The sequence below is a fragment of the Oncorhynchus masou genome, chromosome 12, assembly GCF_036934945.1.
Source record: "Oncorhynchus masou masou isolate Uvic2021 chromosome 12, UVic_Omas_1.1, whole genome shotgun sequence".
NCBI lineage: Eukaryota > Metazoa > Chordata > Actinopteri > Salmoniformes > Salmonidae > Oncorhynchus > Oncorhynchus masou.
Window position 1 is genome coordinate 66,835,355 of NC_088223.1, and position 16,593 is coordinate 66,851,947.

The following is a 16,593-nucleotide window of genomic DNA, read 5'->3' on the forward strand; positions in this document are numbered from 1 at the left end:
GCCCTGCGGTTGCAGAGAGAACAATCTATGATTATGGTGGCTAGAGTCTTTTAACATTTTTAGGAACTTTCTCTGACACCGCCTGGTATAGAGGTCCTGGATGGCATGGAGCTTGGTCCCAGTGATGTACTGGGCGGTATACACTAACCTCTATCGTGCCTTGTGGTGGGAGGCCGAGCAGTTGCAGTACCATGCCAAATCTTTCCAGTCTTCTGAGGGGGAATAGGCTTTGCCGTGCCCTCTTCACAACTGTCTTGGTGTGTTTGGACCATGATAGTTTGTTGGTGATGTGGACACCAAGGAACTTGAAGCTCTCAACCTGCTCCACTACAGCCCCGTCAATGAGAATGGGGGCATGCTCGGTCCTCCTTTTCCTGTAGTCCACAATCATCTCCTTTGTCTTGATCACAATGAGGGAGAGGTTGTTATCCTGGAACCACACGGTCAGGTCTCTGTCCTCCTCCCCATAGGCTGTCTCATCGTTGTCGGTGATCTTGCCTCCCACTGTTGTGTCATCTGCAAACTTAATGATGGTGTTGGAGTTGTGCCCGGCCTTGCAGTCATTAGTGAACAGGGAGTACAGGAGGGGATTGAGCACGCACCCCTGAGGGGCCCCCGTGTTGAGGATCAAAATCAAACCAAATTTTATTTGTCACGTTCACATGGTTAGCAGATGTTAATGCGAGTGTAGCGAAATGCTTGTGCTTCTAGTTCCGACAATGCAGTAATAACCAACGAGTAATCTAACCTAACAATTCCACAACTACTACCTTATACACACAAGTATAAAGGGATAAAGAATATGTACATAAATATATATGAATGAGTGATGGTACAGAACGGCATAGGCAAGATTCAGTAGATGGTATAGAGTACAGTATATACATATGAGATGAGTAATGTGGAGTATATAAACATAAAGTTGCATTATTTGCAAATTATGGTGGAAAATAAGTATTTGGTCAATAACAAAAGTTTATCTCAATACTTTGTTATATACCCTTTGTTGGCAATGACAGAGGTCAAACGTTTTCTGTATGTCTTCACAAGGTTTTCACACACTGTTGCTGGTATTTTGGCCCATTCCTCCATGGAGATCTCCTCTAGAGCAGTGATGTTTTGGGGCTGTTGCTGGGCAACACAGATTTTCAACTCCCTCCAAAGATTTTCTATGGTGTTGAGATCTGGAGACTGGCTAGGCCACTCCAGGACCTTGAAATGCTTCTTACGAAGCCACTCCTTCGTTCCCCGGGCGGTGTGTTTGGGATCATTGTCATGCTGAAAGACCCAGCCACGTTTCATCTTCAATGCCCTTGCTGATGGAAGGAGGTTTTCACTCAAAATCTCACGATACATGGTCCCATTCATTCTTTCCTATACACGGATCAGTCGTCCTGGTCCCTTTGCAGAAAAACAGCCCCAAAGCATGATGTTCCATCCCCATGCTTCACAGTAGGTATGGTGTTCTTTGGATGCAACTCAGCATTCTTTGTCCTCCAAACACAACGAGTTGAGTTTTTACCAAAAAGTTCTATTTTGGTTTCATCTGACCATATGCCATTCTCCCAATCTTCTTCTGGATCATCCAAATGCTCTGTAGCAAACTTCAGACGGGCCTGGACATGTACTGGCTTAAGCAGGGGGACACGTCTGGCACCTCAGGATTTGAGTCTCTGGCGGCGTAGTGTGTTACTGATGGTAGGCTTTGTTACTTTGGTCCCAGCCCTCTGCAGGTCATTCACTAAGTCCCCCCGTGTGGTTCTGGGATTTTTGCTCACCGTTCTTGTGATCATTTTGAACCCACAGGGTGAGATCTTGCGTGGAGCCCCAGATCGAGGGAGATTATCAGTGATCTTGTATGTCTTCCATTTCCTAATAATTGCTCCCACGGTTGATTTCTTCAAACCAAGCTGCTTACCTATTGCAGATTCAGTCTTCCCAGCGTGGTGCAGGTCTACAATTTTGTTTCTGGTGTCCTTTGACAGCTCTTTGGTCTTGGCCATAGTGGAGTTTGGAGTGTAACTGTTTGAGGTTGTGGACAGGTGTCTTTTATACTGATAACAATTTCAAACAGGTGCCATTAATACAGGTAACGAGTGGAGGACAGAGGAGCCTCTTAAAGAAGAAGTTACAGGTCTGTGAGAGCCAGAAATCTTGCTTGTTTGTAGGTGACCAAATACTTATTTTCCACCACAATTGGCAAATAAATTCATTAAAAATCCTACAATGTGATTTTCTGGGGAAAAAAAGTCTCATGTTGCCTGTCATAGTTGAAGTGTACCTATGATGAAAATTACAGGCCTCTCATCTTTTTAAGTGGGAGAACTTGCACAATTGGTGGCTGACTAAATACTTTTTTGCCCCACTGTACATATACATATGAGATGAGTAATGTAAGGTATGTAAACATTATATTAGGTGACATTGTTTAAAGTGGCTAGGGATACATTTTTACATCAATTTCCATCAATTCCCATTATTAAAGTGGCTGGAGTTGAGTCAGTATGTTGGCAGCAGCCACTCAATGTTAGTGGTGGCTGTTTAACAGTCACCTTGAGATGACCTTGAGATAAAAGCTGTTTTCAAGTCTCTCGGGCCCTGCTTTAATGCACCTGTACTGACCTCGCCTTCTGGATGATGGCGGGGTGAACAGGCAGTGGCTCGGGTGGTTGTTGTCCTTGATGATCTTTATGGCCTTCCTGTGACATTGGGTGGTGTAGGTGTCCTGGAGGGCAGGTAGTTTGCCCCGGTGATGCGTTGTGCAGACCTCACTACCCTCTGGAGAGCCTTACGGTTGGGGGCGGAGCAGTTGCCATACCAGGAGGTGATACAGCCCGACAGGATGCTCTCGATTGTGCATCTGTAGAAGTTTGTGAGTGCTTTTGGTAACAAGCCAAATTTCTTCAGCCTCCTGAGGTTGAAGAGGCGCTGCTGCGCCATCTTCACAACGCTGTTTGTGTGGGTGGACCAATTCAGTTTGTCCTTGATGTGTACGCAGAGGAACTTAAAACTTACTACCCTCTCCACTACTGTCCCGTGGCAGACGTGTTGTTACCTACCCTTACCACCTGGGGGCAGCCTGTCAAGAAGTCCAGGATCCAGTTGCAGAGGGAGGTGTTTAGTCCCAGGGTCCTTAACTTAGTGATGAGATTTGTGGGCACTATGGTGTTGAACGCTGAGCTGTAGTCAATGAATAGCATTCTCACATAGGTGTTCCTTTTGTCCAGGTATGAAAGGGCATTGTGGGGTGCAATAGAGATTGCATCATCTGTGGATCTGTTGGGGCGGTATGCAAATTGGAGTGGGTCTAGGGTTTCTGTGATAATGGTGTTTATGTGAGCCATGACCAGCGTTTCAAAGGACTTCATGACTACAGATGTGAGTGCTACGGGTCGGTAGTAATTTAGGCAGGTTACCTTAGTATTCTTGGGCACAGGGACTATGGTGGTCTGCTTGAAACATGTTGGTATTACAGACTCAGTCAGGGAGAGTTTGAAAAGGTCAGTGAAGACACTAGCCAGTTGGTCAGCACATGCTCGGAGTACACGTCCTGATAATCCGTCTGGCCCTGCGGCCTGTTTAAAGTTCTTACTCACATCTGCTGCAGAGAGCGTGATGACACAGTCGTCTGGAACAGCTGATGCTCTCATGCATGTTTGAGGCAAGTAAGTTATCTAGCTTGTTTGGTAGGCTCGTGTCACTGGGCAGCTCTCGGTTGTGCTTCCCTTCGTAGTCTGTAATAGTTTGTAAGCCCTGCCACATCCGATGAGTGTCGGAGCCGGTGTTGTAAGATTTGATTGTAGTCCTGTATTGACGCTTTGCCTGTTTGATGGTTTGTCGGAGGGCAAAGCGGGATTGCTTATAAGCTTCCGGGTTAGAGTCCCGGTACTTGAAAGTAGCAGCTCTAGCATTTAGCTCAGTGAGAATGTTCCGTGTAATCCATTGCTTCTGGTTGGGGCATGTACGTACCGTCACTGAGGGGACGACGTCCTCGATGCACTTATTGATAAAGCCAGTGACTGATGTGGTGTACTCCTCAATACCATCGGAAGAATCCCGGAACATATCCAGTCTGTGCTAGCAAAACAGTCCTGTAGTTTAGCTTCTGCTTCACATTACCACTTTTTTATGGACCCGAGTCACTGGTGCGTCCTGCTTTAATTTTTGCTTGTAAGCAGGATTCAGGAGGATAGAATTATGGCCAGATTTCCCAAATGGAGGGCGATGAAGACCTCCGTGTGTGGAGAAAAGGTGGTCTAGAATTTTTTTCCCCTCTGGTTGCACATTTAACATGCTGATTATAAATCAGGTAAAACTGATTTAAGTTTCCCTGCTTTAAAGTCCCCGGCCACTAGGAGCGCCATCCTCTGGATGAGCATTTCCTGTTTGCTTATGGCGGTATACAGCTCATTGAGTGCGGTTTTAGTGCCAGCGTCGGTCTGTGGTGGTATGTAGACAGCTACGAAAAATACAGATGAAAACTCTCTAGGTAGATATTGTGGTCTACAGCTTATCATGAGGTACTCTACCTCAGACGAGCAAAACCGAGACTTCCTTAGATATTGTGCACCAGCTGTTGTTTACTTACAGTTGAAGTCGGAAGTTTACAAACACCTTTGCGAAATACATTTTTAAACTCAGTGTTTCACAATTCCTGACATTTAATCCGAGTAAAAATTCCTTGTCTTAGGTCAGTTAGGATCACCACATTATTTTAAGAATGTGAAATTAGAGAGAATGATTTATTTCAGCTTTTATTTATTTCATCACATTCCCAGTGGGTCAGAAGTTTAAATACACTCAATTAGTATTTGTTTGCATTGCCTTTAAATTGTTTAACTTGGGTCAAACTCTTCAGGTAGCCTTCCACAAGCTTCCCACAATAAGTTGGGTGAATTTTGGCCCATTCCGCCTGACAGAGCTGGAGTAACTGAGTCAGGTTTGTAAGGCCTCCTTGCTCGCACACACTTTTTCAGTTCTGCCCACAAATATTATATGGGATTGAGGTCAGGGCTTTGTGATGGCCACTCCAATACCTTGACTTTATTGTCCTTAAGCCATTTTGCCACAACTTTGGAAGTATGCTTGGGGTCATTGTCCATTTGGAAGACCCATTTGCGACCAAGCTGATGTCTTGAGATGTTGCTTCAATATATCCACCTAATTTTCCTGCCTCATGATGCCATCTATTTTGTGAAGTGCACCAGTCCCTCCTGCAGCAAAGCACTCCCACAACATGATGCTGCCACCCCCGTGCTTCACGGTTGGGATGGTGTTCTTCGGCTTGCAAGCGTCCCCCTTTTCCTCCAAACATAACGATGGCCATTATGGCCAAACAGTTCTATTTTTGTTTCATCCGACCAGAGGACATTTCTCCAAAAAGTACAATCTTTGTCCCCATGTGCAGTTGCAAACCGTAGTCTGGCTTTTTTATGGCAGTTTTGGAGCAGTGGCTTCTTCCTTGCTGGACGGCCTTTCAGGTTACGTCAATATTGGACTCATTTTACTGTGGATATAGATAATTTTGTACCTGTGTCCTCCATCATCTTCACAAGGTCCTTTGCTGTTGTTCTGGGATTGATTTGCACTTTTCGCACCAAAGTACGTTCATCTCTAGAAGACAGAACGCGTCTCCTTCCTGAGCGGGAAATGACAGCTGCGTGGTCCCATGGTGTTTATACTTGCATATTATTGTTTGTACAGATGTTTGTGGTACCTTCAGGCATTTGGAAATTGCTCCCAAGGATGAACCATACTTGTGGAGGTCTACAATTTCTTTTCTGAAATCTTGGCTGATTTCTTTGGATTTTTCCATGATGTCAAGCAAAGAGGCACTGAGTTTGAAGGTAGGCCTTGAAATATATCCAGAGATACACCTCCAATTGACTCAAATGATGTCCATTAGCCTATCAGAAGCTTCTAAAACCATGACATTTCTTTCTGGAATTTTCCAAGATGTTTAAAGGCAGCCCCCCGCACCAGGCTGTCTCTCTGTCTTCTCCCTACAAGTGTTCCCGCCTGTTCAGCGCTGCTAGAGCCTTCCTCCTCTCCAGCACTGCCAGAGTCTCCCGTCTGTCCTGAGCTGCCAGAGTCTCCCGTCTGTCCTGAGCTGCGAGGGTCTCCCATCTGTCCTGAGCTGCCAAAGTCTCCCGTCTGTCCTGAGCTGCCAGAGTCTCCCGTCTGTCCTGAGCTGCCAGAGTCTCCCGTCTGTCCTGAGCTGCCAGAGTCTCCCGTCTGTCCTGAGCTGCCAGAGCCGCCAGTCTGTCTTGAGCTGCCAGAGCCGCCAGTCTGTCCTGAGCTGCCAGAGCCGCCAGTCTGTCCTGAGCTGCCAGAGCCGCCAGTCTGTCCTGTGCTGCCAGAGCCGCCAGTCTGTCCTGTGCTGCCAGAGCCGCCAGTCTGTCCTGAGCTGCCAGAGCCGCCAGTCAGCCAGGAGCTGCCAGAGCCGCCAGTCAGCCAGGAGCTGCCAGAGCCGTCAGTCAGCCAGGAGCTGCCAGAGCCATCAGTCAGCCAGGAGCTGCCAGAGCCGTCAGTCAGCCAGGAGCTGCCAGAATTGCCCTTCTCTCCTGTGCTGCCGGAATCTCCCGTCCATTCGGGACCCGTGGCTTGGGTCTCCAGTCCGAGGTCGGCGGCGAGGGCCGCAGCGTTAAAGAGGCCACGGAGGCGGGTAGAGAGGCGGAGAAGGACTATGGTGGAGTGGGGTCCACGTCCCGCACCAGAGCTGCCACCGCGGACAGACGCCCAACCCAGACCCTCCCCTATAGGTTTAGGTTTTGCGGCCGAAGTCCGCACCTTTGCGGAGGGGGGGGGGGGGGGGTACCTTTGTTTTGTCTTTGTTTTAGTATGGTCAGGGCGTGAGTTGGGGTGGGCAGTCTATGTTGGTTTTTGAGTTTGGCCTGGTATGGTTCTCAATCAGAGGCAGGTGTCGTTAGTTGTCTCTGATTGAGAATCATACTTAGGTAGCCTTTTTCCACCTGTGTTTCGTGGGTGTTTATTTTCTGTTTTGTGTGTATTCACTAGACAGGACTGTTTCGTTTGTTCGTTTTTCCTAGTTGTTATTTTGTTTAGTGTTCTGTTTTGATTATATTAAAAATCATGAACACTTACCACGCTGCACCTTGGTCCTCACCTTCTTCCACCGACGACAGCTGTTACACTCGCCCCATGTCTTACCAGAGACTGCTGTTCTATCCTGCCAATAGAGTGTATAACTCACCAGCTGTATGTTCTTAATGTCGTCGACTCGGTGAAACATAAGATATTACAGCGTTTAATGTCCCGTTGGTAGGATATACGTGCTTTCAGTTCGTCCCATTTATTTTCCAGAGACTGAACGTTAGCTAGCAGGACAGAAGGCAAAGGCAGATTAGCCACTCGTCGCCTGATCTTCAACAAGGCACCCTGGTCTTATTTCGCAAAATCTCAGTTTCGGGTATCTGACCCTGGTCGGGTGTTTGTAGTATCTCCCTCCCGTCCGACTCATTGAAGAAAAACTCTTTATCTAATCTGAGGTGAGTAATCGCAGTTCTGATGTCCAGGAGCTCTTTTCGGTCATAAGAGACGATAGCAGCAACATTATGTACAAAACAAGTTACGAACAACGCGAAAAAACAAACTAAATAACATGATTTGTTAAGAGCCGATTAGATGGCAGCAATCCCCTCCAGCGCCATCTTTAAACTGGCTTTCCCATTGAAGACATCATCCAAAGAATCACAGCTCTTCCCCATGACAAGACACTAGATCTCCAACAGCACCTTAGATTTCAGCACTCGGATAGCCATGGCTCTTCAACACTGACAACAGTGGCTCTGTGGTCCACAGAGTATTCACAGTCTTCCAGACACTGGGAGGCCATCAGCTCATTATCTTTTCTGTACCGTGTGGCTACATTCCCTCGGAACCTGGGATACAGATGCTCCTGGAGAAACTTACCAGGGTTGGTGGATTCCCTGACAGGGACCTCCGTGGCTGAGCTTGCAGTAACTCAAAGCTTCCTTCAGTCCTGCCACAAGTGTGAGGCACTCTGCTCCTTTGTGATCTGTTCCAAAGCAGTCGAATGGGTTGGGTTAAGTTTCACAATTTCATTGTAGAAGGACAGGCACTTCTGGCAGTTGTAACTGACATGCTCTCCATGTGACTGGGAAAGAGTAGAGAATCTATATAAGTTATTATATGAAGTTAGAAAGCATTGAACAGAAGAGACACACATCAGTTTAAATATATTAAAATGGTACAGCCACAAATAAATATTCCTTTCAGTCCAATTTTACCTGGGGTGCTACTGGCTGTGAAATTATTTGTCTTTCCAATATTATTTGACTTTCCAATGTCAGCGATGCACAGCCGTCTCTACTGAACTGTTGTTGGAAAGGTACCCAAGCAGTGTGGTAAGAGCTGCTTGATTGGCTGGCCTGAACATCTGCCTTCAAAAATATCAATCCTTTTCCCATCCTGGTGAATAAGAACTCGGCTCACATTCCCACTGTGGAGGTACTGATAGGCGTCTGTATTCTTGTAATTTTTCATAGTGGAACCATCCACTCCCAAGGTGAGCACGACTTAATTAAAATGTACCCATATGTAATTTTAGGCAATTTTATCAATTAATCATGGAAGGATGGTCTATGGTTATCATCCGACCTCCAAATAGCCATGTGTGTGTGTTCCCAAATGTGAGCCATGTTTTTGTTTATTTGTTAAGACGTGTTAATGATGTGCGGTTTTATATTATTAGCTAGCGTTGACGGAAGTTGTGAAACGGAAACAAAATCGAATCAGAATGGAACTGGGTCAAGTGGGCGGGGCTACATAAGGCGAATAATGGCACAGATATAAAGATGAGTCCTCTATCTAGCTCTATGCTCCCAAACGATAGGATTATGGTTTAACTTGCGAATTAGTTTTATTTTAGGTTGTTTCTTTTATTTTCGTTTAATTTTGGGTTTTGGACAGATTATTCGATGGAGAACGGTGGCTTGTCATGAAACTCTAGACTCAGTATGACAGGTATTTTAAACCTTTCTGCTTGCATTGCTAAAGAAACGTTATAACAACAGTAGCCTAGCTAGCTGCTAACGTTAGCCGTTTGGCAAAGATCTATCACCCGAAATCTAACAGTACAGTAGTTAGCTAACTGCCATCTCTATCATGTTCCAGGTGGCTCATTCATCCCCTCCTCTCCCATGCAGAACCTATTCCCCAGGTCGTTGCTGTAAATATGTGTTTTCACTCGACTTACTTGGTGAAGTAAGGGTCCTTTTTAAAATCATGTAATCAGTGCCAACACGGTCAACAACCATTTCATGATATTTATATTTGTCAAAAAGCTGTCAATTGTAATGTTGATCTGACAGCTTGCCACAGTTAACGTTAGCTAGCTGTTTCGCTAGCTACTCATGTACGTTAGCTAGCTAACTGTCACTCCCTAAATGTAAACAAAAGATAAAACAGTTGCTAGATAGACCAAATACAAAAGTGTGTATTGATGTATATTGATGAACACACCGTCCTGAATCTGACTGTCATTTACCCAGCCAAAGTAACATTACTAGGCTGCATCACAATATTTGTTTATGCTGTCAACAACCTGTACGTTACTCTAGCTATGCCTAGCTAGCGAACATAGCTTGAAAAGGTCCGCTAGATTGTAAACTAGCATCTGTACATTTTATAACCACACGGTATCTTGTCTTTCCTCCTTAACCTCTAACAATTTATTTGTTGAAGGAGTGATTCCAAAAGAACGTTGAAGTCGAGGGTATCCCCAACTGTGATGCAGCCTAACTCCAGTGAGCTGGGTGTCCATCAGGCAGGACATGGTTTGTCTCTGACGCTACTGACCAGGACACCAGCAGGGACTACAGGGGGTTCTGCTGTCCCGGAGACTAGTGGAGCGGTCCGGGTACCTATCCTCTCCAGCGGGTCCTGGGAGTCATGTAGAGGAGGGGCGTCATCCCGTAGGTCCAGAACCAGTTCCCACAGCCACTCTCATTCACATGGTGGGGGACACCAGCACTCCCACAGTGAGCCCAGTGAGGTGGACCCGGCTGATGCTGATCTGGAGTCAGGGGAGCCCAGCACCTCATTATTGGAGCTGCGCTACCTCTTCCGCTGGGTTCAGAAGAGTCTTCCTTTCATAATCATCCTCGGTGCTAAACTGGTCATCCAACATGCCCTGGGTAAGTGTCGGGCAACAATGACATAGATATACAGTCAGGAACAACTTTTTATTTATCTCAAGTTTGAAAGAAATATCATTCATGACATTGTTGCAGGTCTAGCTGTTGGAGTTGGCTTATTTACAACTTTTCTTTATGTGAATAAGAACATTCAAACCCAAGTCTTTCTTCAGGTAAGTCACTAACAGTAACACTCTTTCTTCATTAATTTCTACATCAGTGTTTCAAACCTCTGAATATGATCCTTCATGTATCTCCTCAGGATCGTCGGTCAAAGATCGAGTGTGTATGGCTGCTCCTCTTCCTGGCGTCCTCCACACTCCTGCTTTACTACACTTTTCTCACCGAGACACTTTACTATTGGTGAGACACTTCCGTTTCCCCTTACTTCCCTTACCAGAGCAGACCTGGGCCCAACTTCCCCATAGCAATGGAATATTTTTTACAAGTGTTTTTAAGTGATGCGTCTTTCCTACAAAGGCCGAAGATGTTACGTGATTTCCGTGAACGTTCGCTAAATACGTCGTTGAGGCCTGTGTCGATACTGCTAGGACTGAAGGAAAGGCAGAACTGCTCTTGGATCAGATTTATCCATTCAAATCGTACCTTAACATTCAAGTTTTTCCACAATACTGACGACGGAGCAGCTCCTAGAAAGATATCACCTTTGACTGCCGATAGTGAGGCGGCTTATTCTAATGCTTACCCTAAAATAATGCACTAAATCAAGATTTTCTGCCACAATGCTCACATGTTGTTACACATCATGAAATGAGTCAAAAATTTAACATTAGCCTCCAATTAGCTAAATAGAACTCAGTTGAATGAACATGAAATTGATTTAAACATTTAAAATGATATAGGCCTGTAGCATATACTGTAAGCTATTCATGTTTTAATTCAATCACCTGTTTTCATTTGAATCATTATATTCTTCGACATTGGCAACTTTGTATTTGTAGTCAACGTTGTTGTGAAGTTATCAGTGGTCACAGAGAGACAGATAAACATATTGATTCTATGTTTAGTGGAGGTCTTCTGTGTATAAAGTGACATGGTAAGGAAAAAACTCATCTAACGAAGCACAGCTGTTCTATAACAAGATTTGTCAAGTGCAACTTTAGTAACAATTCTTTTGGGAAACCGGTAAGAGATTTAACAATGCTGCTACTGAAGTTCTAACGATGAACTTAGCCTTAAGATGCTTTTAGGAAACCGGGCCCAGAGCAGAAAACCGAATACAATAGAATAGGAAAACCTTATTGGATACATTGTGGACATTTGCGGTTGACATAGTGACATAATACACAAAATAAACCAACATTAAAATCATCAGGAGCATAATACGTAATCCACATCTTTCCCTCGTTCTCAGCCTCATCTTCCTAAACCCAGCTGTTGAGCCCACAGGTTTCTGGGAGGTCCTATGGGTGGTGGGCATCACCAACTTCACACTCAAGTTCCTCATCATGGGTTTTAAGTGCCTTATCCTACTGCTGCCCTCTAGCCTGGTGACCTACAGAGCCCAGGTAACGAAGAAATACAATACAGCTTTATTGATCCACTATACAATTGTTAATTTTTCTGTCACAGATGGAAAGATGCTCTCTCCAGTTGTGTGACTACAAGTAGGCTATGCTCATTCGCTCTTGCCAGATACAGGTGACAGATTGCTCTAGTCTCCACTGTGAAGAACTGAAATAGAAATTGCAGCACAAATTGTTACGTTACAGCTTAATTCTAAAATGGATTAAATGAAACATTTTCCTCATCAATCTACACACAATACCCCATAATGACAAAGCAAAAACATTTTTTTTTGAATACCTTATTTGCGTAAATATTCAGACCCTTTTAATATGAGGCTCGAAATTGAACTCAGGTGCATCCTGTTCCGTTGATTATCCTTGATGTTTCTACAACTTGATTTGAGTCCACCTGTGTTAAATTCAATTGATTGGACATGATTTGGGAAGGCACACACCTGTCTATATAAGGTCCCACAGTTGACCGTGCATGTCAGAGCAAAAACCAAGCCATGACGTCGAAGGAATTATCCTTAGAGCGCCAAGACAGGATTGTGTCAAGGTACAGATCTGGGGAAGGGTACCAAAACAATTCTGCAGCATTGAAGGCCCCCAAGAACACAGTGGCCTCCATCATTCTTACATGGAAGAAGTTTGGAACCACCAAGACCCATCCTAGAGCTGGCCGTCCGGCCAAACTGAACAGTCAGGGGAGAAGGGCCTCGGTCAGGGAGGTGACCAAGAACCCGATGGAACTCTGTCAGAGTGATCAGAGTTCCTCTGTGGAGATGGGGGAACCTTCCAGAAGAACAACCATCTTTGCTGCACTCCACCAATCAGGCCTTTATGGTAGAGTGGCCAGACTGAAGCCACTTCTCAGTAAAAGGCATAACAGCCCACTTGGATTTTGCCAAAAGGCACCAAAAGGACTCTGTCCATGAGAAACAAGATTCTCTAGTCTGATGAAACCAAGATTGAACTTTTTGGCCTGAATGCCAAGTGTCACGTCTGGAAGAAACCTGGCACCATCTCTACAGTGAAGCATGGTGGTGGCAGCATCATGCTGTAGAGATGTTTTTCAGAGGCAGAGACTGGGAGACGATGACTGGAGCAAAGTACAGAGAGCTAGAGAGATCCTTGATGAAAACCTGCTCCAGACCTCTGACTGGGGTGAAGTTTCACCTTCCAACAGGACAACAACCCTAAGCACACATCCAAGACAACGCAGGAGTGGCTTCGGGACAAGTCTCAATGTTCTTGAGTGGCCCAGCCATAGCCCGGACTTGAACCCAATTTGAACATCTCTGGAGAGACCTGAAAATAGCTGTGCAGCGACGCTCCCGTTCAACCTGACCGAGCTTGAGAGGATCTGCAGAGAAGAATGGGAGAAACTCCCAAAATACAGGTGTGCTAAGCTTGTAGCGTCATACCCAAGAAGACTCGAGGCAGTAATCGCTGCCAAAGGTGCTTCAACGATCTACTGAGTAAAGAGTCTGAATACTTATGTAAATGTGATATTTCAGTTTTTTTGCTAGAATTAAAAAAACAAAACTTTTTCCTTTGTCTTTATGGGGTATTGTGTGTAGATAAGGGGGGGGGGGGGATTTATCCATTTTTAGAATAAGGCTGTAACATAGCAAAATGTGGAAAAGGTCAAGGGGTCTGAAAACTTTCTGAATTAACTGTAGGTTCTACCAGCATTTTGGGGGCCCAAAAGTTATGGCGAGAAAGCATTCATCTATGCCTTTCTGTCTGTCCCCAGGGACGGTTGTACATGCTGACTGAAGAGGTGGGCCAGGTGTACCAGGCTGTGGCTCCCACCCCCCTATGGTTCCGCTACCTGGTCACCTACCAGAAAGTGGATGGAAATACTGGCCTCACCCTGGGAGTTCTGCTGGCTTTGGTCTACTTCATACTCAAGGTGACTGACCTTATGACTGCATCACACTGCATTTATCAAAGATGTATGCTTTGAAGTGACTCCTTAGTAGTGGAAACTCTGAAAACGGCTAAATTGTATTTTTTTCACCTTTTTTGTTTAAATGTACTAAACGCTTACTTTTTAAATGTAGCTTTTAGGATTGTATGGACAGTGGGGGTCTTTCCAGAAAACTGTGAGGATGTTTCTCAGTGGCGAGGTACAGTACTTTAAATACATCAACATGTTAACTGTTTCCTTAGTGATGGTATGTGAGTACTGTCTTGAACAGTCTTGCTCATGTGTAGATCATGTGTATCATGTGAGTATAATGGCGACACTTGTAAGGAGTTTGGATGACTTTGTGGGTTGTAAATATGCGTTGTTCCTCCTCCTCAGCACACGGGGGCAGCAGCCACCAGGAGCCAGTGCAGTGAGGCTGGGGACATCTGTCCTATCTGTCAGGCAGAGTACAGAGACCCAAGGGCCCTCCTGTGTCAGGTGAGAGAGACCACTCATCCATGAGATGGAAAACACTAATATTACTGACTTTTCTTAACTCCTACTGTGTAGTTACACATTATAGTTTGATTTCAATATTCCAGCCACACAAGGGTATACTCATTGTTCCTTTTGATTCTGCACATGGTTGGATAAAGAATGCCTGTTTATTCTCTCTCAACAACAGCACATTTTTTGTGACGAGTGCATTGCTCTCTGGTTCAACCGGGAGAAGATGTGTCCACTCTGCTGCGCGGCCATCACAGACAAGGTCCACAAGTGGAGGGACGGGGCCACGTCACCTTACCTTCAAATCTACTGAGAGAAGGAGACAATGGAGGAAAGAAGTGGAGACACTGTTTGCGATGTGTGAATGACAGTTGTATTAACAGCAATACTCCACTCATTGGCTTGTGAAGCTGATGACCACACTGTTCCTCCATTCATTAAGGGCTGTGCCTACTACTGGCCAACGTAATATTTGCAATAGGATTGGGATGCACTCAGCACCTTGGCATGTTACTGTTACTGCTGCAACTGTAACTCCCTCTCCTACTGTCACTTTTCTACACGACTAACTGACGGTAGTTCTCTCTCTGCATGCCCTCTAGTGCTGTTTTTAGTTCCTTTTCTTTCTAAACGTTTAGATTTTTTATCATGATGTGGAAATATTCATGTTTTTTGTTTTCACAGCCAGCCTAAAAAAACAGACCAGACAGCCTCTTTATTAGGCCAGCTGTCAGGGAATAGCCTGTTACCACATCTGTGTTTGCCATTGATCATAGGATTTGGCAAGACAGCACAAACTGACAGCGTGTTGCAAAGGGGATGCCATTCTGTGTCTGATACAGGCACTCAGACTAGTCGTGGTTAAAGAACAAAATGTACTCAACACCTTGAGAAATGATAAAACACCAAGGTTGCTATTTAAATTCTTAATTTTGGGGATTTATTCTTTTCAAATGAAGTCAGATTTTTTACATTTGTTTTCCAGATGACAAATGAGATTTGGTTCGATCCTTAAAATATTTTTATAAAGCAATGACGGTTACATCCTTTTTGAAAACCAAAGACTGGGAGAATCCATTTTTTTAATCATATTTAACTATGTAGTCAAATCAGTTCATTTTTTCTTGCATAAAGTTGTTCAATCAACAAATGAAATTAAATATATAAAATTATTTTTTTATAGCCTAGATGCAAATTGGCTCTGGGTGTTTACATTTACTCATATAATACACAATGTTTAAGCTTATGAACCAACTTTGTCTTTCAGTTATTTACAATCCATTCATCGTTAAAATTAAGTGTGCAGAAGTCTGAGGGACACACAGAAAAGCATCAATCTAGCCTGTCCCTGGTTCACATACTGTTCTCAGGAGGAATTCACAGTAACATGAAACACATGTTCCATTAGGCCTGCCAGAGAAGTGAAGGCATATAAACACAACCTGGGAAGTGTTGGTCCCATGTTTCATGAGCTGAAATAAAAGATCCCATAAATGTTCCAAACACACAAAAAGCTTATTTCTCTCATTATGTGCACGAATTTGTTAACATCCCTGTTCGTGAGCATTTCTCCTTTACCAAAATAATCCATCCACCTGACAGGTGTGTCATATCAACATGCAGATGCACCCTGTGCTGGGGACAATAAAATGTGCTGTTTTGTCACACAACGCAATGCCACAGATGTCTCAAGTTGAGGGCATGCTGACTGCAGGAATATCTACCAAAGCTGTTGCCAGAGAATTTAGTGTTAATTTCTCTTCCATAAGCGGCCTCCAACGTCGTTTTTTAGAATTTGGCAGTACCTCCAACCGGCCTCACAACCAGACCACGTGTAACCACACCAGCCTAGGACCTCCACATCCGGGTTCTTCACATGTGGGATCATCTGAGATCAGCCACCCATACAGGTGATGAAATTGATGAGTATTTCTATCTGTAATAAAGCCCTTTCTGATTGGCTGGTTCTATGCCCTCCCAGGCTCACACATGGCTGCACCCCTGCCCAATCATAAACCCATAGATTAGGGTCTCATTAACTGATTTCCTTATATGAACAGTAACTCAGTAAAATTGTTGATATTTGGCATTTATTCAACAGTTGGGTGAGTTCACATCTATCCAGGTAGTGACAGTAATTTTATTTATTTTGGTTCTTAACCATGTTTCCTGTGCTTAGCTCTTTGAGGCACTGCAGCCAATAACTAGTCTTGGGTCAAGGCAAACTAGGGACAGGATTCAATCTGTACCACAGAAGATCCATGTTGAAGCATAGTTGACATCTGAAGGTAATTTCCAATTCAGCTGACATCTGCAGTGCAATATAAATGAAGAATTTCAGGCTATTTATTCAGGATTTCCTATGACAATTACAACTTTCACTGAAGAAAAATGTCAGAAGACACAGCTTGAAATTTAGCACAACTAGATGGCCACAATCACACTTACCATAAGTCAGTGT

At 44.5% G+C, this 16,593-nt stretch overlaps 1 protein-coding gene across 2 annotated transcripts; it reads left to right on the forward strand.

The window, feature by feature from the left end:
* Positions 1–8,800: 8,800 nt before the first annotated feature.
* Positions 8,801–15,382, forward strand: LOC135550690 (E3 ubiquitin-protein ligase RNFT1-like). 2 transcript variants are annotated; one of them, XM_064981715.1, is made up of 10 exons: positions 8,801–9,006; positions 9,157–9,246; positions 9,727–10,178; positions 10,275–10,351; positions 10,441–10,541; positions 11,554–11,707; positions 13,467–13,625; positions 13,777–13,842; positions 14,022–14,123; positions 14,311–15,382. In XM_064981715.1, exons 2-10 carry the CDS (start codon positions 9,218–9,220, stop codon positions 14,443–14,445), a joined length of 1,275 nt encoding a protein of 424 aa, XP_064837787.1. In that variant the 5' UTR covers positions 8,801–9,006; positions 9,157–9,217; the 3' UTR covers positions 14,446–15,382. The 2 variants fall into 2 exon arrangements, with proteins under 2 accessions (XP_064837787.1, XP_064837788.1); XM_064981716.1 differs by lacking the exon at positions 9,157–9,246.
* The last annotated feature ends 1,211 nt before the right edge of the window (positions 15,383–16,593 follow it).

Coding starts and splice junctions, on each gene's coding strand:
- LOC135550690 (XM_064981715.1), top strand. CDS start 9,218: ATGTGTTTTCACTCGACTTACTTGGTGAA. Junction 10,352..10,440: donor AAACCCAAGTCTTTCTTCAG/GTAAGTCACTAA, acceptor GTATCTCCTCAG/GATCGTCGGTCAAAGATCGA. Junction 10,542..11,553: donor ACCGAGACACTTTACTATTG/GTGAGACACTTC, acceptor CCTCGTTCTCAG/CCTCATCTTCCTAAACCCAG.